Raw genomic sequence first — 27,041 nt, 5'->3', positions numbered from 1 at the left:
CTTTTTATCACAATAGTATAAAAGTAGAAATCCATTACAGAAGGAAGACTGGAGAAATCACAGATATGTGGGTGTTTAAAGAAGATGCTACTGAACACTCATTGGATTGATTAGGATATCAACGAAGTGAAAAAAAAATACCTGGAGACATATGGAAATGGAAATATAACAGTCCAAAACATATAGGATGCAGCAACGCAGTTTTAAGAGTTAAGTTTAGGGGCGCCTGGGTAGCTCAGTCGGTTGAGCTTCCAACTTTGGCTCGGGTCATAATCTCACAGCTTGTGAGTTCGAGCCCCGCATCCGGCTCTGTGCTGACAGCTTAGAGCCTGGAGCCTGCTTCGAATTCTGTGTCTTCCTCTCTCTCTGCTCCTCCCCCGCTCATGCGCTCGCTCTCTCTCTCTCTCTCTCTCTCTCTCTCTCTCTCTCTCTCTGTCTCCCTCTCTCTCCTTCAAAAATAAATAAAAACATTTAAAATAAAAAAGTTAAGTTTAACTGAGAATAAACTGAGGGTTGATGGGGAGTGGGAGGGCAGGGAGGGTGGGTGATGGGCATTGAGGAGGGCACCTGTTGGCAGGAGCACTGGGTGTTGTATGGAAACCAATTTGACAATAAATTTCATATTAAAAAAAAAGAAAATGAAGGAGTAAGGGGAAAAAAAGTTAAGTTTACGGTGATACAGGCTTATATTGAGAAATAAGAGAAATCTGAAAGAATCAATATTACTCTACACACAAAGGAACTAAAAAAAGAAAAACAAAGCCCAATTTAATAGAAGGAAGGAAGACCAGAGCAGAAATAAATGAAATAGAGACTGACAGTAGGAAAGATCAATAAAAGTAAGAGGTAGTTCTTTGAAATAATTAAGTTGACAAACATTTAGCTAGACTCATCAAGAAAAAATGAGAGTGGACTCAAATTGATAAAATCAGAAACAAAGGTTAGTTCCAACTGATAACCACAGAAACACAAAGGATCATAAAAGACTACTATAATTATATGCCTACAAATTGGATAACCTAGAAGAAATGGATAAATTCCTAAGATGTACAGTTTTCCAAGATTGAATGATGGAGAAATAAAAAAGATCAGTGTAGATGGAATTCAAGGACCAGATGATTTCACTGGTGAATACTGTAAAACATTCAAAGATTTAATCACCATCCTCAGACTCCACATAAAATTAAAGCAGGAATGCTTCCAAACTAATTTTACAAGGTCAGTCTCTGATAGCAAAACCAGACAAGGATGCCAAAAATGAGGAAATTACAGGACAATATCCCTGATGTATAGAGATACAAAAATCTTTAACAAAATATTAGCAACATGAATTCAACGATGCATTCAAAGGATCATACACCATGATCAGGTGTATGCAAGGGATGCAAGAATGATTCAATATCTGCAAATCAATCAACATGATATGCCACATTAGCAAAATGAAGGATAAAAGTTATCCTCTCAATAGATGCAGAAAAAATATTTGAAAACATTCCACATTCATTTATGATAAAACCTCAAAGTGGGATAGAGAGAATGTATCTGAATATAATAAAGGTGATACGTGACTAACCCACAGCTAACATCATACTTAGTGGTGACAAAGGTGAAAGCTTTTCTCTAAGATCAGGAACAAGATAAGGGTACCCATTCTTGCCACCTTATTCAACATAGTATTGGAAGTCCTAGCCACAGCAATTAGCCATGTAAAAGAACTAAAAGGCATCCAGATTGGAAAGGAAGAAGCAAAAACTGTAATTATTTGCAGATAACATAATACTATATATAGAAAACTCTAAAGATTCTACTAAAAAACTGTTAGAATTCATAAATGCATTCAGTAATGTTGCAGGATAGAAAACCAGTATACAGAAATCTATTGTGTTTGTATACACTGAGAAACTATCAGAAAATATACTGAGAAAACATCCCCATTTGCAATTGCATCAAAAGGATGAAATACCTAGGAATAAATTTATGTAAAGAAAGGAAAACCTGCACACTGAAATCCAGAACTGATGAAAGAAATTGTAGAAGAGAAATAAATGGAAAGATATTCCATGCTTATAGATGAAAAGAATTAATATTATTTTAGTGCTCCCCAAAGCAATCTAGAGATTACGTGCAATCTCTATCAAATCCCAGCAGCATTTTTCACAGAACTGGATCAGATAATTCTAAAATTTGTAGGAACCACAAAAGACCACAAATAGCCAAAGCAAACTTGAGAAAGAACAAAGCTGGAGGCCTCACACTTTTTGATTTCAAACTATACCATAAAGTTCTAGTAATCAAAACAGCATGGTATTGGCTGAAAAACAGACAAGTAGATCAATGGAACAGAATAAGTAGCCCAGAAATAAACCCGCAAATATATGATCAGTTAATTTACAACAAAGGAGCCAAGAATATAAAGTGGGGAAAAAGTAGTCTCTTCAATAAATGATGTTGGGAAAACTGGACAGCCACATTCAAAAGAATAAAACTCCGGACCACTATTTTATACCATACACAAAAATTAACTCATAAAGGAAGAGCTGAGTGTAGGACCTGAAATAAGAACTCCTAGAAGAAAACATAGGCAGTTGTCAGTTTGTAACCCTCTAAGGAGCCTATTGAGTGTAATCTGAAACTGGCCTCTGTACTCAGAGGAGCAGGAGAGAAAGAGCCAGGCCACTCCAGGTTGGTAGGTGTCAGTTTTAATAAGTAAAAGGAACTTTCACTTAAGGCTTGTCTTGGGTGGCAGCAAGACAAATGAATCTCCATGTCCGCCCACGAAATCTTAAAAGTTCATAAAGAGACATTACGTCGGTTCAGCCAAGTAATCTGTGCAGGTGTTCCCGACACCACATCGTTATCTCAAGGCTTTGCCCTTGGAGCAGCTTCTGGTAGTGAAAAGGCAAGAAGAACCTGCATTTCAAGGGCAGAGTTTAGGAGCCTTTGATTGCCCTGGGGTCCAGCTCAGAGGTTAGCTGGTGGTCGCATCTCTTCTTCTCTTCTCTTCTCTTCTCTTCTCTTCTCTTCTCTTCTCTTCTCTTCTCTTCTCTTCTCTTCTCTTCTCTTTTTTCTTTTCTTCTCTTTTCTTCTCTTTTCTTTCTTTAATACACACATACACACATATACATATATGTATATATACATATACATATGTATATATACATATATATGTGTGTATGTGTGTGTGTGTATGAAATTTATTGTCAAATTGGTTTCCTTACAACACCCAGTGCTCATCCCAACAGGTGCCCTCCTCAATGCCCATCACCCACTTTCCCCTCCCTCCCACCCCTCATCAACCCTCAGTTTATTCTGTTTTTAAGAGTCTCTTATGGTTTGCCTCCTTCCCTCTCTGTAACTTTTTTTCCCCCTTCCCCTCTCCCATGGTCTTCTGTTAAGTGTTTCAGGATCCACATAAGAGTGAAAACATATGGTATCTTTCTCTGTATGACTTACTTCACTTAGCATAATACTCTCCAGTCCCATCCACATTGGTATAAAAAGCCATATTTCATTCTTTCTCATTGCCAAGTAGTATTCCATTGTATATATAAACCACAATTTCTTTATCCATTCATCAGTTGATGGACATTGAGGCTCTTTCCATAATTTGGCTATTGTTGAGAGTGCTGCTATAAACATTGGGGTACAAGTGCCCCTATGCATCAGCACTCCTGTAGCCAGCCCTTGGGTAAATTCCTAGCAGTGCTCCTGATGGGTCATAGGGGAGATCTATTTTTAATTTTTTGAGGAACCTCCACACTGTTTTCCAGAGCAGCTGCACCAGTTTGCATTCCCACCAACAGTGCAAGAGGGTTCCCATTTCTCCACATCCTCGCCAGGATCTGTAGTCTCCTGATTTGTTCATTTTAGCCACTCTGGAGTGACTTGATATCTCAGTGTGGTTTTGATTTGTATTTCCCTGAGGAGGAGTGACGTTGAACATCTTTTCATGTGCCTGTTGGCCATCTGGATGTCTTCTTTGGAGAAGTGTCTATTCATGTCTTCTGCCCATTCCTTCACAGGATTATTTGTTTTTCAGGTGTGGAGTTTGGTGAGTTCTTTATAGATTTTGGATACTAGCCCTTTGTCCGATATGTCATTTGCAAATATCTTTTCTCAATCTGTCAGTTGCCTTTTAGTTTGTGGATTGTTTCCTTTGCAGTGCAGAAGCTTTTTCTCTTCATGAGGTCCCAGTAGTTCATTTTTGCTTTTAATTCCCTTGCCTTTGGAGATGTGTCAAGTAAGAAATTGCTGCGGCTGCGGTCAGAGAGTTTTTTTTTTTCCTGCTGTCTCCTCTAGGGTTTTGATGGTTTCCTGTCTCACATTCAGGTCCTTCATCCATTTTGACTTTATTTTTGTGAATGATGTAAGAAAGTGGTTTAGTTTCATTCTTCTGAATGTTGCTGTCCAGTTCTCCCAGCACCATTTTTTCAAGAGATTGTCTTTTTTCCATTGAATATTCTTTAAAGCATTTGACAAAATTCAGCATCTGTTCTTAATAAAAACCCTTGAGAAAGTCAGGATAAAAGGAACATACTTAAACATAATAAAATCCATTTATGAAAAGCCCACAGGTAATATCATCCTCAATAGGGAAAACTGAGAGCTTTCCCTCTGAGATCAGGAAAACGACAGGGATGTCCACTCTCACCACTGTTGTTTAACACAGTGTTGGAAGTCCTAGCATCAGCAGTCAGACACCAAAAGGAGATCAAAGACATCAAAATTGGCAGATGAAGTTAAGCTTTCACTTTTTGCAGGTGACATGATACTATACATGGAAAACCCGATAGACTCCACCAAAAGTCTACTAGAATGATACATGAATTCAGCAAAGTCACAGGATATAAAATTAATGCACAGAAATCAGTTGCATTCTTATACACTAATAATTAAGCAACAGAAAAACAAATAAAGAAACTGATCCCATTCACAGTTGCACCAAGCATCATAAAATACCTAGGAATAAATCTAACCACAGATGTAAAGGATCTGTATGCTGAAAACTATAGAAAGCTTATGAAGGTAATTGAAGAAGATTTAAAGAAATGGAAAGACATTCCCTGCTCATGGATTGGAAGAATAAATATTGTCAAAATGTCAATACTACCCAAAGCTATCTACACATTCAATCCAATCCAAATCAAAATTGCACCAACATTCTTCTCGAAGCTAGAACAAATAATCTTAAAATTTGTATGGAACCACAAAAGACCCCGAATAGCCAAAGTAATATTGAAGAAGAAGACCAAAGCAGGAGGCATCACAATCCCAGCCTTTAGCCTCTACTACAAAGCTGTAATCATCAAGACAGCATGGTATTGGCACAAAAACAGACACATAGACCGAAGGAATAGAATAGAGACTCCAGAATTGGACCCACAAAAGTATAGACAATTAATTTTTGACAAAGCAGGAAAGAATATCCAATGGTCACATCTTTTCAGTGGCCTTCCCCAATATTCCATCTCTCATGACCAGCTTTCACAATCTCACGTGCCCTCTTGTGCAATGGGCCTTAAGTGGTCAGTAGTGGGTTTTATTAGCATTGCAGCGGCTCCTTTGGTGGCTGGCTGGCTGCTTTGTAGCCTAATGCAACAGTTACAGTACAGGGACATATAAAGGAAACATAGATTAATACAGTGATTTCAAAATCAGTGAGAACTGTTTTTTTATAAGAGCCCATGATCTAAGCCACTGACTGATTTATTAGGTATCCTAAGCTGGGAATTGGATTATTAGGGGCATTCACTTGTGTTTCATGTGATTTAATAAAGATGATACATTAACAGATTCATTAGGTGTGAACATACAACATTATGTTTGGATAATGGCACAGATACCTCTTTGTGAGGCGTAATAATGTCTATTGCCATTTTTTTTTGGACAGTAAAATAGTAAGGACAGGTTTTATTGTTATGATTGAATGCTTGCTGAGTGAATTTATTAAGGGCTTCACATTTGCTGTAATGCCTTCTAAGCCACTGGAGGGAACAAAGACAGTTGCAAAATGGTTAGATCAGTGGAAGAACTGAATATTTCTTCTGACTTTGAGGAGAGGGAGGTTAGCACCTTTAGAAACTTGACTTGGTTGTATATACCATTGTCCTAGACTCTGGGTCTGGTGTTCTCTCTTGTCCAGCAGGAGAACGGGATGCAGGGTTAAAAATGTGAGAGAGGGGGCGCCTGGGTGGCTCAGTTGGTTAAGCATCCGACTTCAGCTCAGGTCACGATCTCGCGATCTTGCGGTCCATGAGTTCGAACCCTGCGTTGGGCTCTGGGCTGATGGCTCAGAGCCTGGAGCCCGCTTTCAATTCTGTGTCTCCCTCTCTCTTTGTTCCTCCCCCGTTCATGCTCTGTCTCTCTCTCTCTCTCAAAAATAAATAAACGTTAAAAAAAATTTTTAAAAAAATGTGAGAGAGGCTGACATCCGGGAGGAGACAAGAGCCCTGAGTTTTATTAGGATCAGAAGGCTTACTGGCATGATGGGTGTGCACAGAGAGACAATGAAACCGTGAACATTAACTAATGGCTGTGGGGAGAAGGGGGTTTTAAAGATATGCGGTGTTAGGGGTTTGGGTCAATACAAAACAAGATTCTGGTGCTGGGTGGAAGGTTGTTTCCAGCAAACATGAGGCTGGACCTAAACTGGCCTAGGGAACAAGAAAGATAGCGCTAAACTGGCCTAGGGGACAAGAAAGATAGAGTATGCTATCTCAGTGTCAACAAGGCACCCTTTTTTGCTAATTAGCTCTGCTCTGAGCAACTTAGCCCCACTGTGGCTCTATTTACCTGTTTACCTAATTTGGTCCTTACTTCCTGTGAAAGCAGCTTTCTGCTGTTGTCCTATACCTTTGTCCTATACTGGGGGCCTTTGCCCTGTTTGTCAAATCTTATTTACCTAGTCTTGTTTACCCAAACTTAGGTGTGTTCATCCTATGGCTTTTTAATTCTTTATGCCTTGTTAATCCATCAATGCAGACTCAGGGAATTCCTAAGCTTATTCCTCACTTACCATAAATGTTGGACAGGGGAAGCAGTTCTGTCAGGTGTAAAGAACTGAACTGGGGTCAGGATATGCCATTATCAGGACCCCCCATTTACTCCCTTCTTTTAGTGGTGCATGTTTCATTTCAGTTATAGTGTATTTTAACAGCTCTGGCATGTAGCAGGACAAGAGGATGTTAGTGGAAGTTGAGTAATTCTTCACCCCAGGGTGTGAAGTAAGTCACCTATCTCATAGGACATTGCATTGTAAATTCTGGTAGATAATTTATTTTTCAGGAATGATGGGGCTTGGTGTTTTCCACAGCATAGTGTGTTGATCCACTGTGAGATTTGGGGCAATGGCTGTTTCCCGAAACTTCTGTATCTTTACATATCAGGTGCCTAGGCAGGGATCTCTAGTCTGACATGTGGGGCAATAGGCCCTACTGGTTGGTCACTTAAATATGTTAAAGCCTAGGACAGTATTTTAGATTGGTTGGTCAGGGTGGTCTTGCCTGTTAAGTATCTAATTTGCTGTTTTAAATATTCCATTTTCCTTTCTACCAATGCTGCTGTTTGTTGGTTATAGGGAAGATGGAACCTTTGTTTAATGTCATATTTTATTGTTCAGTCTTGCACAACATGGCCTTTGAAATGTGACTTCTGATTGTTATGTGTTTGGTGAAGATATTCATACATGGTACTCAATTTTTTTTTTTTTTTATAATCTCCTAATCATGGCAGCCTGGTTTACATGGTGGCAGGGAAAAGCTTGGGTTAGGCCAGATGCATTGTCTACATAAACCAAGGCATATTTACAACCCTCACTCAAAGGAGGGCAATATAGTCAATTTTCCAGTTTCTCACAGGTTGCGAACTCCATTGGATGGCCCAAGTCTTTTGGCAGTTTCCTTGGGTTTGTTTGGAACACACAACATGCTCGTATTTCTTTAACCAAGTCACTGGACTCTGAGGATAGTCTCTGGCATCCTTGACAGTATGCTATCATACTTGGGCATTGTGGGAGCCACTCTTTTTATGTACCCAATCTGCTATCACTACTGAAAAGGTCAGTAGCTAAGGCTTATTCCCGAGCTGGGGCATCAGCTTCTTCATTGCCAAGGAGTGTCTGTGTCTTAAGAGCTAGGGCATGAAAAACAGTGAGAATCACTTCAGCCTCTTGTAGATGGACCCAAATGTCATTTTATATATATCTTGACCCCACAAGGACTTTTTAATGGTCATCTGCCCCTCAGCTTCCCATTGTTCAGGCCTTAAATTTAATCCCTGTAGAATAGCCTAATTAACAGTACAAAGGGCTAATGGCCAGGGCTCATGAGTGATCAGCAGCCAAGACCACTCTGAGCTAAGTGCACTCGCTGCTGTCCTGACTGCTATGTGAGAGGCTTTACCTGGAGGAGCACTATGTACATTGCTAGGAGCTATTATTCTATGAGGTATATTGGGGCTTTACCCACTTCTGGAGCTGGAACCAAAATCCCAGGCCATCCTCCCCTTTTGTTATCTCTGCCATCGTTTGGAGTCATAGACATATTTAACTCAAATGGTAGTGCTGCGTAGGAGATGCCCAGGGTTTTAATCTGTTTTATTAGTATTTTTGCCTTCTCAAGAGGCAGCTTGCTGCTGTGGTCCCCAATCCCATATGTGTCCATTCTTTACTAGGCAGCGTAAGGAATGGGGAGTACTATGCCAGGTGCAGATTAAATGTCTTCCAAACCCCCAAAATCCCTATAAAGGATTACACCTCTTTTACATTCTTAGGGGTTGGTTAGGCTTGCACCTTTTCAGTTACAGATTTATGGGTCTTAGCTGACCAGATGACACCCAAAACTTTATGGTAGTGTCTGGGCCTTAAATTTTCTTCGGGTTCATTGCCCATCTTCTTCCTCACAGATGTTCCTGAGCAAAGCCTGCAGGTGTCCTGCAGCAGAGGTAAATCTTTATATGTTAACATGATATTATCAATGTAATGGACCCATTTTGCTGATGGGAGAAGGAGAACAGCAATAGGTCCCCAGCTACCTCCATCCTATGACATACTTTATGGCTATGCATGTAGCCTTGGGGGAACACTTGAAAGGTTCATTATTATCTCCAAAATGAAGGTTTAATCTTAGTTATCAGAAACCTGTCAAAGTCTTTTCCATGAGTTTTCTTGAAGATGAAGCACTTTTGTAGGGACATTTTTTGCAAAGCATCAGAGCAAAACAGCAACTGCAAATGACAGAAGACTTAAAAATGGCCATTTGATTTGATGAGAGTTCATCATAATGCAGTTGACGAGAGAACTATAGCAGTCTGTATTATTTTTTTCTGGCAGTGTTTTGGTTATCTCCAGGGGTGTTGATGTTTCAAAGACATGATAAGATTTATAAACTTCAAGGGACAAAGAAAGATGTTAAGTTTTTTCCTAGGAGTTTTAGGGCAATTGCTATTTAAGATTAGGGGTGAGATGGTATGGGGCATTTTATCTGTTTCCTCACCAATTACCACAACATCCTCCTCTTCATTTGCATCATTTTCTCCAAGTTTCCACCTCTTAGCATCCTAATCAGGCTCTGTTGTAAGTTCTCATATCTTAACACGTGGCAGCTTGCACCCTCCTTGCTTTGCAAAAAGCACACTAAAAGTATTTAATTTATTATTCTGCTCTTCCATCTTGGCTGCCAGCCCCAGAGCTAGCAGAGTAGTGGACACTTGTATGTCCATTTCTAACCTCAGCTGTACTAACTTTCTAACTTGAGCTTCAGCCTTTAGTTGGGCATTGGTAGCTAGCTGAACTACTCACAGTAGAGACCCACTGTGACAACCACGTGTTTCCCTTCTCTGCCTCAATGTGGTATGTGCATTTCCTCCAACAAGTACATTACACTGGGTGGCATTTTCTGGGTATCCCCATACTCATGCAGTAGTCCAAAAGTATCTGACATATAGGCACCTTCCTCCCACAGAAGTTGATGGCTGATTTGGTATATTTACTGCAGATGCCTCATTCCCAAGGCCCATTTCTTTGGTCTCCTGTCTGGCTTGCCAATTGCCAGTTTATAACCTTCTTGGGAGCTTCTTGGATTTAATCTGAAACTGGCCCATATAACCCAGAGGGCAGAGAAAGACCAAAGAAAGAGGTAGGCCACTCTAGGTTGGTAGGTGGCAATTTTAATAAGCAAACAAAATTTACACATGAGGCTTGTCTTGGGTGGCAGCAAGACAAATGGATCTTTGTGCCTGCCTGCCAAATCTTAAACGTTTATAAAGAAGCCTTAACTGTGTTCACTCAAGTATACTGTGCAGATGTTCTCAATACCACATCATAATCTCAAGGCTTTGTCCTTGGAATAGCCTCTGGGAGTGGGAACCCATATTCCAAGGATATGGAAGGAGGTGAGGACCCTCCAATCGTCTGGGGTCCAGCTCACAGGTCAACTGGCATTCACATCTTTTTGATGACTTTCCCAACATTGGTAAGGTCCTTGGCATTTGTCTTAGTGAACTTTTTTGTAAATCTGGGTCTATAGGGAAGGGAGACAAAAGCAAAAATAAGCAAATAGGACTACATCTTAAAAAGCTACTACACAGTGAAGGAAAACATTAGTAAAACAAAAAGGCAACCCACTAAATGGGAAAAGATATTTATAAATCATATATCCACTAAGGGGTTAATATCCAAAATATATAAAGTCATATAACTCAACAATAAAAAATCAACCCAAATAAAAACTGAGCAGAGGAACTAAATAAACATTTTTTTCTAAAGAAGACATATATATGGCCAACAATCACATGAAAACATGTTCAACATCACTAATTATCAGGTAAATGCAAATGAAAACTGCAATGAGATATCACCTCAAACCTAGTAGAATGGGTGTTATCAGAAAGACAAACAATAATAAGTGTTGGAGAAGATGTGGAGGAAAGGGTACTCTCATACACTATTGGTGGGAATGTAAATTGGTGTAGCCACTATGGAAAGCAATATGGATATTTGTCAAAAAATTAAAAATAGAACTACCATATGATCTAAATAGTCCACTTCTGAGTATTTATTTAAAATTTTTTAATGTTTATTTAATTTTGAGAGAGAGAGAGACAGAGTGCAAACAGGGGAGGAGCAGAAAGAGAGGGAGACACAGAATCTGAAACAGACTCCAGGCTCTGAGCTGTAAGTGCAAAGCCCCATGTGGGGCTTGAACCCACGAACCACAAGATCATGACTTGAGCCGAAGTTGGACGCTTAACCGACTAAGCCACCCAGATGCCCCAGTTCTGAGTATTTATTGATGAATATAAAAACACTAATTCAAGAAGATATATGCACCCCTATGTTCATCACAACATTATTTATAGTAGCCAGAAAGTGCAAACAACCTAAGTGTCCATCCATGGATGAATGGATAAAGATGTGTTGCACTTGCACGCACACACACACCACATACACGCACACACTAGAATACCACTCAGCCACATATAAGGAAATCTTGCCATTTGCGACAATATGGATGGACCTTGAGGATATTATGCTAAGTGAAAAATCTGACGGAGTAAGGCAAATAACATGATTTCAATATATGTGAATTGTAAAGTAACAAAACAAAGGAACAAACAAAACTAAACAAAAATAAATGCATAGATACAGAGTTTGGTGGTTACCAGAGGGAAAAGGGTGTTGGGGGATGGGTGACAGTGCTCAAATGTATGTTGATGGATGGTAACTAGATTTATGGTGGTGATCACTTTGTAGTATATATAAATATCAAGTTATAATATTGTACAGCTGAAACTTATATGATGCTATCTATATGCCAATTTACACCAAAAAAATAAGCAAAAGACATATTAAGTATATCTTAGGAAAAATTAATTTACTAATTTAGCCTGTCGATTTTAGTATGATTGTTGCAGATTGCTATCAAAGACTCCTGAAATCTAATCCTACTCAGTTATCAATAACAGCAGGGAACAGCTTTATCCGTGGGTGACAGCCATTGATGACTGGAACTTGTCCACTCAAGCTATTTCCACTTTCCTTTTCAGGAAGCTTGGAACCAGTACTGTTTTTTCATATACCTATGTACCTTTCATCTCTAACTCCTCTTTCTTTCATTACCTTTTTCTCTAGATAATTATTTCCTGTGGTATATGGGAGTACTTGTTTTTCAGCTTACTGTGTATCTCATGTACCTCATTGTCAAAGCGATATAGTCAGCAATTGAAAGCACTCAGCTTTGCAATTCTTAAGGTTACTATTCTTAGTACTGTTGACCTTTCATTTGCAATAGTATTAGTGCACATCAATAAAACACGCACAATTTCCCTGAATGATGACTTTTAGGAAAAGATACTTTGTGAGTTACAAAATCAATCATGTTCCTGAAATTTGCAGTAAAAGAGACACTAGAAACCTTCTCCTTCAGCTTTTAGAAACAACTTCCTGATTTTGTCCCATCCCATAAACATAATTGAACAGTTACTTATGAACAGTTACTGAGCCAAGGTGAGCTCTTACCTTGCTGTAACTTATTCCTAGATGCTAAAGTCCTAGAATATTACTCAAATTATGAAAGAGAAAAACTTAAGAAATCCATAAAGATCACAATCTGAGACTATCCAGTGGGAGAAATACATTTGTACTAGAGTATACAAAGGAGGCATCTTTATAATTACCATCTAAGTAGGTTATATATACAAAGGCAGTCAGGTTTATTGGGAGCTGAGTGAGAAGGAGGTAGTGAAAACAATGGGCAAGAATTCAGTGGGAATGAGATGAAGAAAAATTGATTATTAGAGTTTTGTGGAGTTTTTTTTATAGCGGTCCAGCTAAGAGAAAGTCAGGAAATCTAAATTCTCCCTGTTGAAGTCAGTGGCTGTTGTTAGTCATTTTTTTTTTGAAGCCAGTGGCTGTTGTTGGTCATTAAAAATAAGATGTCCTTTCAGAACATCTAATACCAGTTATTGCAAAGGGCAGTGAGAATCCAGAATCTGTCAGATAAATACTACAGTGAAATCATAGAGCAGTATGAATCATGGCTACCTCTGAACATATGAAGACAGTTTAATAATTTTTTAAAATGAAAAGTAATTAAATATAAAGACATTTAATATCTGAGCTTTTTATTAAAAATTCAAATGCAGTTAAGCCACGGAGTGGTTTGTGAAAACGTGCTCAACGTTTGAGGGTACATTTTAGCTTTATTATCAAGGAATAAAGAGAAGGAAGATGCACATTCTGGCTTATACTTTAATCTTCTCATCACTACAATACACATTATATCATAAAAGTATAACTTAGTCATTATAAAAGAAGACTCAAGCAGAAGTATATATAGTACCTACAAGCGGATGAATCCTTTGTGAAATAATTGAATGAACCATGTGAGAAACAGGAAATGGCTGATTTATTTTCTGAAATTAAAAAAAATTTAAGAGGGAGATTTAGTTAACTATTAAATCAGCTATTTTAAGGTGGCATTTTAGGTTAGTGGGCTGTCTTATTATGGGAGACATAATAAACTAATATCTATTCAAAACTGTCTCTTGAGATTATGATTTAGAAACAGCTTTTGCTTATGTCTGGTTTGTCTCAAATTACTGCTAGTAAGTATTCCTCCTCAGTTAATGCATTGGTTTAGCCTTCATTAATTTTTTAAAAGAAAATTGGTTTTTTTTTCCCAAGAAAATCATAGCATTGAAAATTCGACTTCATGATGCTTTTGTATGTGAATTTGAAGGGGAGAGTACTTTATTCATTTTACAAATAAATTAACTCTAACCAAAAATCTGTTGTTTTATGTCTTAGGACAAAGTTGTTGCTGTTCAGTTCTGTAACAATGGAGACAGGTAACTATGTAGTGCATATCTGTGTAAACAGAGTTTTGATATATTTTACCTCTATTCCTTCAGAAGTAGCACCCTCTGCTATAATACTTTATTTCTGTTCAGTTTCATAAGATGAAAACCCTTGTCTATTTTTGATGACATTGTTACCCCATCTCTTTTAAACAGCTGTCCAAGTAGTAGCCATACTTAATCAGTTCTTCCTTTCTGACTGGCTTCTTTTTTGTTTATTTTATTTTTCCATTTCTGTTATCACTCACCTCAGTCAAGGATTCTATTATTTGACCCATTACTTTCAGTTTTCTTCTCCTTTCTAAATATATCCTGTCCATTTCTGCCAGATCCACATTGCTCTGTTCAGAAATCTTTAGTGTTTTCTCTTTGTCTATAGAATAGAATTCAAATGTCTTAGCATCGAATTCCGAACTTTCTATAACTTGACTTAGACCTTACATCCTTTACTCATTTACTATTCCCATGTAAATATTTACATCTAGCCTAATTGACTTAACCATTGCTTCTGTTACATTCCACATCTATACCTGTGTATTTCTGTCTGTCTTCTCTGTCTATTCTCTCATTCATTTCTTTGCTTATGCTTTACTGCACACCATTCTTACCCAGAAATATCATCCCCTACTCCCCCTCACTCTTTCTCTTCGTCTCCTACAGCCTCCCTCTCCCTTTCCCTATCCTTCACTCTATTTTTCTTCTCCCTCCAGTCCCTTTCTCTTCTTGCCTAAGTCCTATCTTCCTTTTAAGGTTCATACTCTACCTGAAGCCTTTTCTGACTGCTCCAGATTTTAGCCATATGGTCTTCCTCTGAAAATCTGTATTACTTATTATCTCTACTACTCATATGATGCATATTTTCTGTGTCTGAAACTCAGAAATTATATACAGGTATTTGTACATGCTCTCAAATATTTGATACCAAAAATATGATTATCTTTTGCCCTAGTCTAAAAATTGACCTAGAATAGATTTAAAAATGTAACTACTTAACATAAATTTGTATCCATATATTTCTACAAGGACTGTATGTGGGTGACCATGTTTTATTTTTATTTTTTAATTTTTTTGACCATGTTTTATTTGTAAATATTTTTCAGACAATGGGTGATTACTGTGATGAATTTGTTCATCTTTATTAAATGTGAGAGTAAAATAATGATGGTCCACATAGAGTGAAGTTTATATTAGGAATGAAAAAAACCTTCAAATAATTTTTTGGGGTTGGCTTATTGCACTATACTGAGTTATACATTTGAAGGTTTGTATAGCTATGATTCTTTCATGCTAGAAGAAACTGAAGTTTTTAATTCTTTGCCTTTTCCTTAAAGGACAAACATTATTTTATCTTTATTAGTTATGTGGACAATAAACAAAAGATGTCCAATTTTATTTTAAAAATAATTAAAGATACAGTTTAGAATAAAAGTAACGTTTTTTTTCTTTCACAATGACAGGATAATGAAGAATGTTAGCACCCATTATTGCCAAGGGTTTAGGGAAAAAGGACACTCAGTCTCCCACAACTTTTGATGAGATTGTAAATTGTTAAAAAAATTTTTTAGGGAAATAATTTGTCAAAAACTTTAAAAATGTTTCTACCATTTGATTCAGCAAAGATATGTATAAGATTGTATAAAATATGTATAGAGATATTCATTACAAGCTTATTTATTATGGTGACGAATGGAAGTAGTATAAATATTTATCATTAGGGACTGATTAAATTAAATTGATACATCCATATAGTTGAACTCTTATTAAAAGTGATGGGAGTTTTATATTTGTAAACCTAGAAATGTGTCTATGAAATCACACTTAAGTTGGGGAAAAACACAAAATATATAGTACAATTCTGTTTCCTATGGGGGAAATATATGTGTTTATGTATGCCTGTAATAGAGTCTAGAAGAATAGAAATGAAAGAATGAATGTATTTTTGTAAGTTTATTGAGATTTAATGCATATAGCATAATTTCAGTGGTTTTTAGTGTATTCACAGGGTTGTATAACCTTCACCACCATCAAGTTTAGAACATTTTTAGCACCCCCAAAATTCCCATACCCTTTAGTTATCATTCCCCAACCTCTTTACACCCCCACCCTTAACTCTGGGCAACCATTAATCCACTTTTTATCTTTATAGATTTGTCTATTCTGGAAATTTTATATAAGTTGAATTATACAATATGTAGTCTTTGGTGACTGACTTCTTTGACTTAGCGTAATGTTTTCAAGATTCAACCATGTTGCAACATGTATCATTATTTCATTTATTTTTATTGCTGAATACTATTTGATTGTATGGATACCACAGTTTGTTTATCTCTTTATTAGTTGATGGACATTTGGGTTGTTTCCACTTTTTGGCTTATGATGAATAATGCCATGGATATTCATGTACAAGTTTTTATGTGGACTTATGTGTCATTTCTCTTAGATTTTTACCTGGGAGTAGAATTGTTGAGTTACATAGTGACTGTGTTTATCATTTTGAGAAACTGCCAAATTGTTTTCCAAAGTGTATCATTTTCATTCCTCCTAGGAGTGTATGGGGATGAATGTATTACTTTCATAATTAGAAAAAAGGGATTTCTATTTTGGAAGAATATAATAAAGGTATTTTAACTGTTTCTTTGCAGTTTAAGATTTGTTAGTGGAAGTAGAGATGGAACAGCAAGAATTTGGCAATATCAGCAACAAGAATGGAAGAGTATAGTGCTAGATATGGCTACTAAAATGACTGGGTAAGATTGGATGTTAGATATTTCAGTAGTTCTCATATGGTTATAGTATCTGTTACATTACTGAATTATATTTAATAATTAAAATATCTTTTTAGATTAGTAAATAGTTAGGAGTTAACTGATGGACCTGAAGTTTGCATCTGTATTTAGTCTCTAAGTAAATTACCTTTTGCTATTGATTGACAGACTGGATGATAGGAACATTGCTGAGTCATTCAAAATTCTGGTCCCTTGTGACCCAAAGATCTCTGCTCTACTAATGCCCAGAGTTATTTTCTGCCTTAATTTTCTATAGGTAATTTTTTATATCTATCTATACTACTTTCTACTTTGAGGGTTGTCCCTATTAAATGTCAACATTTATTTATGTAATTAATATAAAAATTATTAATTAAATCATAAATTTAACTGTCTTACTGAGGATACCTTTATAATGTTTGATATTGTTAGCATTCCCACTGGACATTATAAATACACTTAGTCAGCATTCTTTTTAATCATCTTTCCTGTTGATTGGAAGATACATAATTACCTCTTTAGAACATTACAGTTTCTATGTGGTATAACTCTGAAATTAACTGTCTTCCATTAATAACAATATAGAACTTACATTGTAGTCATAGCCAGCTATTCATGTCATATTCAGTTAAATCAAAAGTTAATGAATTTTTTTGCTGCTTTTTAGTAAGGCCTATTAGTTTCAAACATTTATTATTTAAGGTAATAAAATGTCCATTATATTTTTCTTCATGTTTTCTGGTAGGCAACATGACTTTGTATTTCATTTTTCAAGGAATTTGTAGATTTTTTTTCTAGTTTCACTTTTGTTTTGTCCTTGTGTAACTAACTACGATTTTTTTTTTTTTTTTGTCATTTTGTGTCTTTTTTTCCCTAAAATAAGCTATGGGTATTGCCCTATTTAAATACTTTTATTATTTTATTTTGTGAGTACTTAAAAGTATTTTTAGTTTAGGATTTTTAAACTAAAAATTTGCAAGCTCCTGGAGAGATTTTTTTTTCATAATTTGCTATTTTAGATGTACCTTTGTTAATAATTTACAATGTATGAATATTGAAAATTATTTTACTTAGGAATAATTTGCCATCTGGAGAAGACAAGGTCACTAAACTTAAAGTGACTATGGTGGCCTGGGATCGCTATGACACCACAGTTATTACTGCAGTGAACAATTTCCTTTTGAAAGTATGGAATTCTGTCACAGGGCAACTTCTTCATACTTTATCTGTAAGTATTCTTGGAATAATTACAATGATCAAAAGGGCGTTATTCTAGAAGACAGGAAATTTAAGTTTTAGTTTACTTTCTGTGACTTACTATCAGGGAAGCAATTATTTCAGCCACCTCTGCAAAATAAGGATGGCACATGGTATAGCTGCTAAAAGCAGATACAAAAACTTTTCAAGATCCTTTTGAGGTCTTATAATTATTTATTTTGTTAAATGCAGTCAAAGATATGTGAGTTATTTTGCTTTTAGTATGAGTTGGGATTTTTGTTGTTACTATTTTCGGGGTAGAGCCTACTTTATTTTGACAAGGGTATCCTTTATATTTTGCCTTCAGGGTTTAGTTTATGCAAGAAGTAGAGGTAAGAGGAAGAAGTAGGAGGGAAAAGGTGGCTTTGCCTCTTTTAAAAAATGTATTTGTTGTTGCAAAAGGCTGCAATATTTGTGACATGAAAAGTTGATGGGATTAATAGCAGAAATCACATGGGCAGGCTTGTTGGTTTATCATGTACACTTCAGGTTAAATGCCAGGTAAAAGCTTTTTTCCTATCTGCTTCAATTATCAGTTCATAAATACTTGAAGGACAAAGGCCAAGTGATTCCCATATGATGTACAAAGTAGTAAATGATAGGGACTAGAATCTAATTCTTGTGACTCACTTTGCTTTGTAGTATGCCATGGTTATCATCTTTATTTGACTCCTATTTGAGATAATCTTATCTATAGTAAGGTAATAATATAATAATATTATCTATAATATTATATATATCTGAGGTTTCTAAAGAATGTGTTTAATTTAGGGAGGATTTCCATATAACTCCAAATTCTCTTTTCTAAATAAAACCCTAAAACTGTGTTAGTGGAGTTTTAGATTCTTTTTTTTTTTTTAATGTTTAACCAATTCTTTACCCCTTTTGCTTTTCCCTATTCCCTGATACAAGTTTCTGTTAATATGTGTAGAAAAATGTATACTGTTTTCTTATTAAGAAATGTTTGTCTATGCAGCATGATCCAATAGAAATATAATGTGAGCCACATATGTAATATTAATTTTTCTAATAGCTGCAACAGAAAAAGTAAAGCACAACAGGTGAAATTAATTTTAATAACATATTTTATTTAACCTAGTAGATCCAAAATAGTAGCATTTCAACATGTAATTAATATAAAAATTATTAATTAAATATTTTACATTTAAAAATACTAAATATTTGGGGGCTTCTGGGTGGCTCCATCAGTTAGGCCTCCAACTCTTGATTTTGGCTCAGGTCATGATCTCATGGTCATGAGATCAACCCCATGTCAGGGTCTGCATTGAGCATGGAGCCTGCTTGGGATTCTCTCTCTCTCCCTCTCTGCCTCTCTCAAAATAAATAAACATTAAAAAATACTAAATCTTTGAAATCTAGTGTTTTATTGTATACTTAAAGAACATCTCAATTTGGACTAGCCATATTTCAGATGCTTAATAGCTACATGTGGCTACTGGCTATAGTATTAGCACAAGTCCATATGTCTAAAATTCCCAATTTCAAAGTTCAGGTTATAGCTACTGGTTTTCAAATCTGTGTAAAATCCTGTCTTAATAAGTACCTTAATTTAGAGTTCTGTTTAATGGTACTATTCCCATGGGCTCATGGGTCATCTGTCTTCAGTGAATTTTAGTGAAAAAAATTTTAGAATGGACTATTTTTATTCCTTATTACAATCAAATCTGTTTAGTTTTGATATTTATATTTTCTATGTTAAAAATTTATCAGGGTCTGTGGGGCGCCTAGGTGGCTCAGTCGGTTGAGCGTCTGACTTCGGCTCAGGTCGTGATCTTGCAGTCTGTGAGTTTGAACCCCACGTCGGGCTCTGTGCTGACAGCTCAGAGCCTGGAGCCTACTTTAGATTCTGTCTCCCTCTCTCTGCCCCTCCGCTGCTCATGTTCTGTCTCTCTGTCAAAAATAAATAAACATTAAAAAAAAATTTAAAAATTTATCAGGGTTGGGGCACTTAGGTGGCTCAGTGGGTTAAGCATTCAACTTCAGCTCACTGTTCGTGAATTCGAGCCCTGCATTGGGCTCTGTGCTGACAGCTCAGAGCCTGGAGCCTGCTTCAGATTCTGTGTCTCCCTCTTTGTCTGCCCTTCCCCCACTTGAGCTGTCTCTCTTTCTCTCTCTCTCAAAAATAAATAAATATTAAAATTTTGTCTTTAATTTATCAGGGTCTTAATGTGTGGGGTAAAGTTCTTCCATTCTGCAAGTACTTACTGAGCATCTACTATGTGCCAGCAGCTGAGTTAGATGTTATGAATAAATAGTAAATTAAAGAGTCCCTGTCATCCTAGAATTTACAGCCTATTAAGAAAAAAACGACGACAAAAACAAACAAAAAAATTTTAATTAAATGTTAAGAAAGAAAAGTACAAAATACAGTGCCAGTTTCTAATAGGGTGACCAAACCTGGTCTAGGAGGAAAGCTTCTTGAGGAAGTAAAATTTGGGTTAAGATTTGAAAGATATGTAGAAATTACCCAGGTCTCAGCCTAAATGTCACCTCCTTCACAAGGCCTTCTCTGATCAAACAATCTAGAGTAGCCTTCCAGTCTTTGTCTTATTCAGTCACCTTTATTTTCATCATGGCATTTATCACTACCTGATATTTGCTTATTATATTTTGTTTATTTTCTGTCTCAATATGGTACAGTATCAATAAATATTTGATAAATTACGTATGTGAGGAAGTTGGGAGGTCCTTATAGGCAGAGGGTAAAGAACTCAAAGGTCTTGAGGTACAAGGGGGTTGAAAGAAAGACAATTTTTGGCTAGAGCATGGAGAGCAGAAAGAGTGTCACCAGATAGGACTGGAGAAATAGACAGGGGCAGACTACTTAAGGTCTTATGGGATCTCTCCTAGACCAATAGGAAACCATTTAAAGGTTTAAAAGCTAAGGAATGACATGTGAATTTTGCTTTTGAAAAATACCTTTATAATTCTGGCAACAGAATAGAAAATAGATTGTAATGGAGATAAGAGTGACTGAGTAGACTTTAGGATGGGCCTTGGCCATGATGATGATTTGGATTTGTGTGGAAGTGGTGGAGATAGAAGTGTGCCTTAAGGCAGATGATATATCTTAAGACATTACTGAATTTGATTAGGTTTTGTTCCCTATGATCCAGTGACTATGTCCTATCCTAAGGCATGTGACCAACAAATAAAATCCCCTATTTAAAAGCTTCTCTTTCCCAGTGTACACGGAAATCACTGTAACATTATCATTTGAGTTTAACAAAGTAATTTTATTGTTTACTTTTTAGGGACCTTAGAAAGTTTTTGTTATATCAAGTTGATTATTTAGCATATAACAAAGAAGTAACTTTTTAGTAGTCACTGGGAAAAGACTTTTGGTAAACTTTAAGTTGTGACAATATTTATTGTAATGTGATTTTAACTATACATTTTGAGCCAGTATGCATTTATTTTTCAGTAAGTTATATTTTTTGTCCATAATGGCAGTATGGTAGGATGCTCTATTATTCCATTTTTTGTACAATGATTTGGGATAAAATGCACATTTTAAGGTCATAAGATATGATGATTTCTAAAATCTCTTGATGTGTAATATGCTGATGTTTTTCTAAGTGAAATGCAACTTCAGGATGTCATGCATGCTTTTCTAAACTTGGAGCCTATTGTTAATCATGTATTCTTCTTAACAATGATCTGAATTAGGTGTTGGCAAACTATTTTTTTAAGAGGCCAAGTAGTAAGTATTTTAGACTTTGCAGGCCACATATGGTCTTTGTTGCATATTCTTTGATGTTTTACTGCCTTTTAAACTTGTAAAAACCATTCTAATCTCACAGGCTGTGTGTACAAAAATGGCTAGGGGTTAGATTTGGCCGGCAGGCTACAGTTGCAGACTCTTGATCTGAATATGCCGATATTCATTGGTAAGGGAAACATACAGAGAGCATTGGTTTTCAAACCTTTTTTTAAAACAGTAAACCCATTTTTCAGATGGCATATTAATGAAACCTTCAAGTATAAAGTAGATAAAGGGCAGAACCACTATGCTTTTTTGTTTGATGTACCACGGGGCCTTCCAAAATACAATTTGAATAATAGGGATAGAATGCTGGATGAAGAACAGTGAAGGTTTGTCTGTTATCTCTGTTGCAGAATTGGGTGTTAGTGAAAAATTCTGTTTGTCCCATTTTCTGTTGGTATTTTAAATAGAAGAGTCATAGAAATATGAATTCTACTTCGGGGGCCTGGTAATGACCTGTAACTGTTTTTGGACTACATTTTAAACACCTTTCTGCATCTTCTATTGAATACTTTTTGAAATCAGCATGTAAACATATAAGGAACGCTAATAGAACCATTTCTTGTAGTGCCCATGTAGTAAGTACTGTCGTGTGCATAAATTCACGTGAACCAGGTTGATAGCACACTCCAGAGACCTTTTGGCTGAATAAACCAGATACTCGGTGTTGCTTTTCATGTTTAATATTGCTTTTATCACAGGGACATGATGATGAAGTATTTGTTTTGGAAGCACATCCATTTGATCAAAGGATTATACTTTCAGCTGGTCATGATGGGAACATTTTTATTTGGGACCTTGACCGGGGGACCAAAATTCGGAATTATTTTAACATGGTAAGGGAAATCTGTGCTTAGTTCATATTATAATGGACATCTCTTATATGCCAGCTTGGTAATTAAAGTGTACTTAGTGCCACGGAACCTCTTATCATCTGTGTTTAAATCCATACAGTAACTTAGAGAATGTCTCAAGACCTGAGAGTAAGGCCAGTCGAGAATTACACCTTTCAGAATGACTCTGTTATCATGGCATTAGCGTTTTCCAAATTCTTATGCCCAGCTCTAAACTCTAGAAACTCTTTTGGAGCTAACACTAGCCAAAATCACAAAAAGGTTAATATTTAAACAATAATCCTAATGTATATATCATAACAGTGACTGTATTGTATCTGCCTCTGGTAAACCCCTTATGGTTTAGTTAGTAATCAGGAAGTTGTCTGGCAAATGTGGAATTGGAAGTATAGTTACTGTTAAGATATATTTCATACAAACCCTGGAAAAATCTGATGAGCTATCTCTTTTCCCAGTAGAATACCCTTCTATGGTAATGGGAATACTCATATCCTCCATATTTATTGTTCCTCTCTGAAGAATAGTTCTCAGTAAACATTTCTACATTGTCAACTTTTGAGGCTTTGTATAGTTCTAGACTGTTAATACCCTCTGTCTTTTGTTAGTAAAATTGATTTGTGTGCTTTAATTTTAGGAAGGTTATTTTAAGGCTTACTTGCATTACAATTTAAGATTTGCTGAGGTAGTATTTTTGTCATTTTGGTTGTGTCTCAGTCACTCATTTAGTACTTCTAAGATATGACATTGCTGGTAATGTTTGGTGCCATCTAATGCATTTTGATTCTTCCTAACATATTACAGAGCTTTACTGTTTCAGTAGGATTCTGGCTGCAGAAGCCAGAGAGTACATTGGAATGTTGGTACATTATAGAATCCAAGATATTAAGAAGAAGAATCTATTGCCTACTTATTATTTGAAAAATCACCTCTTAAAATGACTTAAAGTGACTCCTCTAATTTTCAGATTGAAGGCCAAGGCCATGGTGCAGTGTTTGATTGTAAATTTTCACCAGATGGAAACCATTTTGCCTGCACAGATTCTCATGGGCATTTGCTGCTTTTTGGTTTTGGATGCAGTAAATACTATGAAAAGGTTAGTCTATTTAATTTTTGTTATACACTATAATTTTGGATTATATCATTCATAAATTTTATTTGAAGTCTTCTAGTTAATAAGGGCCATTGTATGTCAACAGATATGAAATAACCAAGTCACTTTTCTTGGTAAAATTTTTCATCACTGCCAGAACATAAGGCTTCACAGTTTGAATCACTATTAAGATATAGGGTGATGTAGATATAAAAATTCATTAGCGGGGGCGCCTGGGTGGCTCAGTCAGTTGAGCGTCCAACTTCGGCTCAGGTCATGATCTCATAGTTCGTGAGTTCGAGCTCCGCATTGGGCTCTGTGCTGACAGCTCAGAGCCTGGAGCCTGCTTCAGATTCTCTCTCTCTCTCTCTCTCTCTCTCTCTCTCTCTCTGCCCCTCCCCCGCTCATGCTCGCTCTCTCTCTCTCTCTCTCTCTCTCTCAAAAATAAACATTAAAAAAATAAAAAAATAGGGGCTCCTGGGTGGCTCAGTTGGTGTAGCATCTGAGTTCGGCCCAGGTTATGATCTCACGATTTGTGAGTCTGAGCCCTGCATCAGGCTCTGTGCTGACAGTTCAGAGCCTGGAGCCTGCTTCAGATTCTGTGTCTCTCTCTCTCTGCCCCTTTCCAGCTCACGCTCGTGCTCTCTCTCTCACTCTCTGTCAAAAATAAATAAAAACTTTAAAAAAATTTAAAAAAAATAAAAATAAAAATTCATTAGGAAATCCTTTTACTTAGAACATATTCTCTGTACTGGCCTTCAGGTGTAATGGGAAAACAAGTTTACCAGATTGCATTCTCTACTTAACATAAATTGGAAACAAATAGCTGGTGACCAAATGTTCATTTTCTTCCTTGGCCACTTTACCTATTATCCATCTTGCTAAAATACTTTGGAAACTAACTTAATTGGTTCTTTATATTTTACTAGCTATGAATTTGGAATAGATTATAGATTCTTGGAGTTGGAAGAGAACTCAGAATCATTGAGTTTAGCTCAATACTTGTATCACCTTTGAGTGTTTTTGATGCATTTGGTATTTACCTGCTTTGCCATTTATATTATACTTAATCAGTTCATATTTGAAAAAAAAGAAAAATAGTTATAAAGGTTTGTATGATATTTGCAACTTAAATAAAAATATGTAATTTTATCTGCTATGTTATTGCTCTCGTTCTTCATATGCTAATTGGAGAAATATGATATAGGGCCAGAAATTAATACAGATTATAGGATTTTGTGGAGAAAAGATAGGATTACAATTCAGGTGATTCACTTCTACCTAGAGGAAACATATAGCAATAGAGGGCTATAAGGGAATGCAAAAAGTATCTGGTTTGAAAAGTGCATGTTCTTTAGGAATGAAAATTAATTCCCTGTGCATGTTAAATACTTAAAACCTGTGATAAAGATTCCAGATCAGATGTTCTTCCACACTGATTATCGACCTCTTATCCGTGATGCCAACAACTATGTACTGGATGAACAGACCCAACAAGCTCCTCACCTCATGCCTCCCCCATTCTTGGTGGATGTTGATGGCAATCCGCATCCTACAAAATTCCAAAGACTAGTACCAGGACGGGAAAATTGTAAAGATGAACAACTTATACCACAGCTGGGATACGTGGCTAATGGTATGTTATATCCAAAATTAAATTTAAAATATTTTGCAAAGTGTTATACTTCCTACTGTTCTTTCTATGGTATATACTTCCTGCTAAACTCTGTAGTAGGTTAGAATGTATGTACCTAATACTTCTATTAATTTTCATTTGCATATTACTTTTTTTAACTTTTATTTTTTATTTATTTTGAGGGAGAGATGTGGGAGGGGCAGAGAGAGGGAGAGAGAGAGAATACCAAGCGATCTCTGCATTGTCAGCACAAAGCCTGATGTGGGGCTCGAACTCACAAACTATGAGATCATGACCTGAGCTGAAACCAAGAGTCTGACATTTAACCTACTGAGCCACCCAGATGTCCCATTTGCATACTACTTTTGACCTTACCAGAGTACTTTTACATTTTTATGTCAGTTGAACACAGATAAATGGATTAGGACAACAGGCATATACTCAAGCAGAGAATGTATTGACCTGTTTCCTTAGAACCCTAAACATATATATGATCATGTTGCTTATGGTTTTGACTTCTAGTTATGATTAAATGTACTAACCTTAACCTGTCAAGCTTTTCTCATTGGTGAAACTATTTAGTGTTTAAATAACAGTCTTGGAGGATGTTGAGGAAGTAGTGATAAGCATAATGCATGATGTAAAGATAGAATAAGACAGTGAAATAATGCTATTCCCTGTCAAAGCAACTCTTCTTTTTTATTTTAATTCCAGTATATTTAACATACAGTGTTATGTTCGTTTCAGGCATACAAAACAGTGATACAACAATTCCATATATCACACAGTGCTCATCACAAGTGCACACCTTAATCTCTATCACGTATTTCACCCATTCCTCCACCTACCTCCCCTCTGATAACCATCAGTCTATTCTCTATAAAGAGTTTGTTTCCTGGCTTGTCTCTCTCTCTCTCTCTCTCTCTCTCTCTCTCTCTCTCTCTCTCTCTCTTTCTCTTTCCCTTCCTGCTTTCCTCCCTCCTTTTCCTTTGCTGTTTTTTTTCTTAAATTCCACATATGAATGAAATAATACGGCATTTATCTTTCTCTGATTGACTTATTTTAATTAACGCTATACTCTCTAGCTCCATCCATGTCATTGCAAATGGAAGGACTTCAATTTTTCTAGAGCATATTTATGGCTGGAATTTTGTGGGTTTTTTTTTTCAAGTTTATTTATTTATTTTGAGGTTGGGGAAGGGCAGAGAGAGAGGGAAGCAGGTTCCACACTGTCAGCACAGAGCCCAGTGTGGGGCTCAGACTCACATACTATGAGATCATGACCTGACTCAAAATCAAGAGTCAGATGCTTAACTGACTGAGCCACACAGGTGCCCCAGGATTTCACTTTTTTATGACTGAATAATATTCCATATTGTGTGTGTCTGTGTGTGTGTGTGTGCACACACCATAACTTCTTGATCCATTCATCTATCGATTGACACTGTGCTGCTTCCATAATTTGGCTACTGTGGATAATGCTGCTATAAACATAGGAGTGCATGTATCCCTTTGAATTGGTGTTTTTGTGTTTTTTGGGTAAATACCCAGTAGCATGGATACTTGAATCTTAGGGCTGCTCTATTTTTAACTTTTTGAGGAACCTCCATACTGTTTTTCACAGTGGCTGTACCATTTTGTATTCCCACCAACAGCGCAAGAGGGTTCGTTTTTCTCCACATCCTCTCCATGTTTCTTGTGTTTTTGATTTTAGCCATTCTGATAGGTGCGAAGTGATATCTCATTGTAGTTTGGATTTGCATTTCCCTGATCATGAGTGATGTTGAACATCTTTTCA

General features: G+C 36.5%; 1 protein-coding gene across 5 annotated transcripts in view; it reads left to right on the top strand.

Annotated features, from left to right (window-relative positions):
- BRWD3 (bromodomain and WD repeat domain containing 3) overlaps window positions 1-27,041 on the top strand; it is a 238,400-nt gene that overhangs the window by 100,755 nt on the left and 110,604 nt on the right. For 4 of the 5 annotated variants that reach the window (XM_045051272.1, XM_045051273.1, XM_045051271.1 and 1 more), the window contains exons 12-18: window positions 8,902-8,940; window positions 13,805-13,845; window positions 16,497-16,601; window positions 17,694-17,847; window positions 22,365-22,499; window positions 23,482-23,610; window positions 25,018-25,243. In XM_045051272.1, the coding sequence (XP_044907207.1) occupies window positions 8,902-8,940; window positions 13,805-13,845; window positions 16,497-16,601; window positions 17,694-17,847; window positions 22,365-22,499; window positions 23,482-23,610; window positions 25,018-25,243 (829 nt within the window). The remainder of the gene's footprint in view (window positions 1-8,901; window positions 8,941-13,804; window positions 13,846-16,496; window positions 16,602-17,693; window positions 17,848-22,364; window positions 22,500-23,481; window positions 23,611-25,017; window positions 25,244-27,041) is intronic. The other variant, XM_011291814.4, reaches the window with a different exon arrangement.

This window comes from Felis catus, chromosome X (assembly GCF_018350175.1).
Source record: "Felis catus isolate Fca126 chromosome X, F.catus_Fca126_mat1.0, whole genome shotgun sequence".
Lineage (NCBI taxonomy): Eukaryota > Metazoa > Chordata > Mammalia > Carnivora > Felidae > Felis > Felis catus.
The sequence above is the reverse complement of the archived record's forward strand: the minus strand, read 5'-3'. Positions and strand labels throughout refer to the sequence as shown.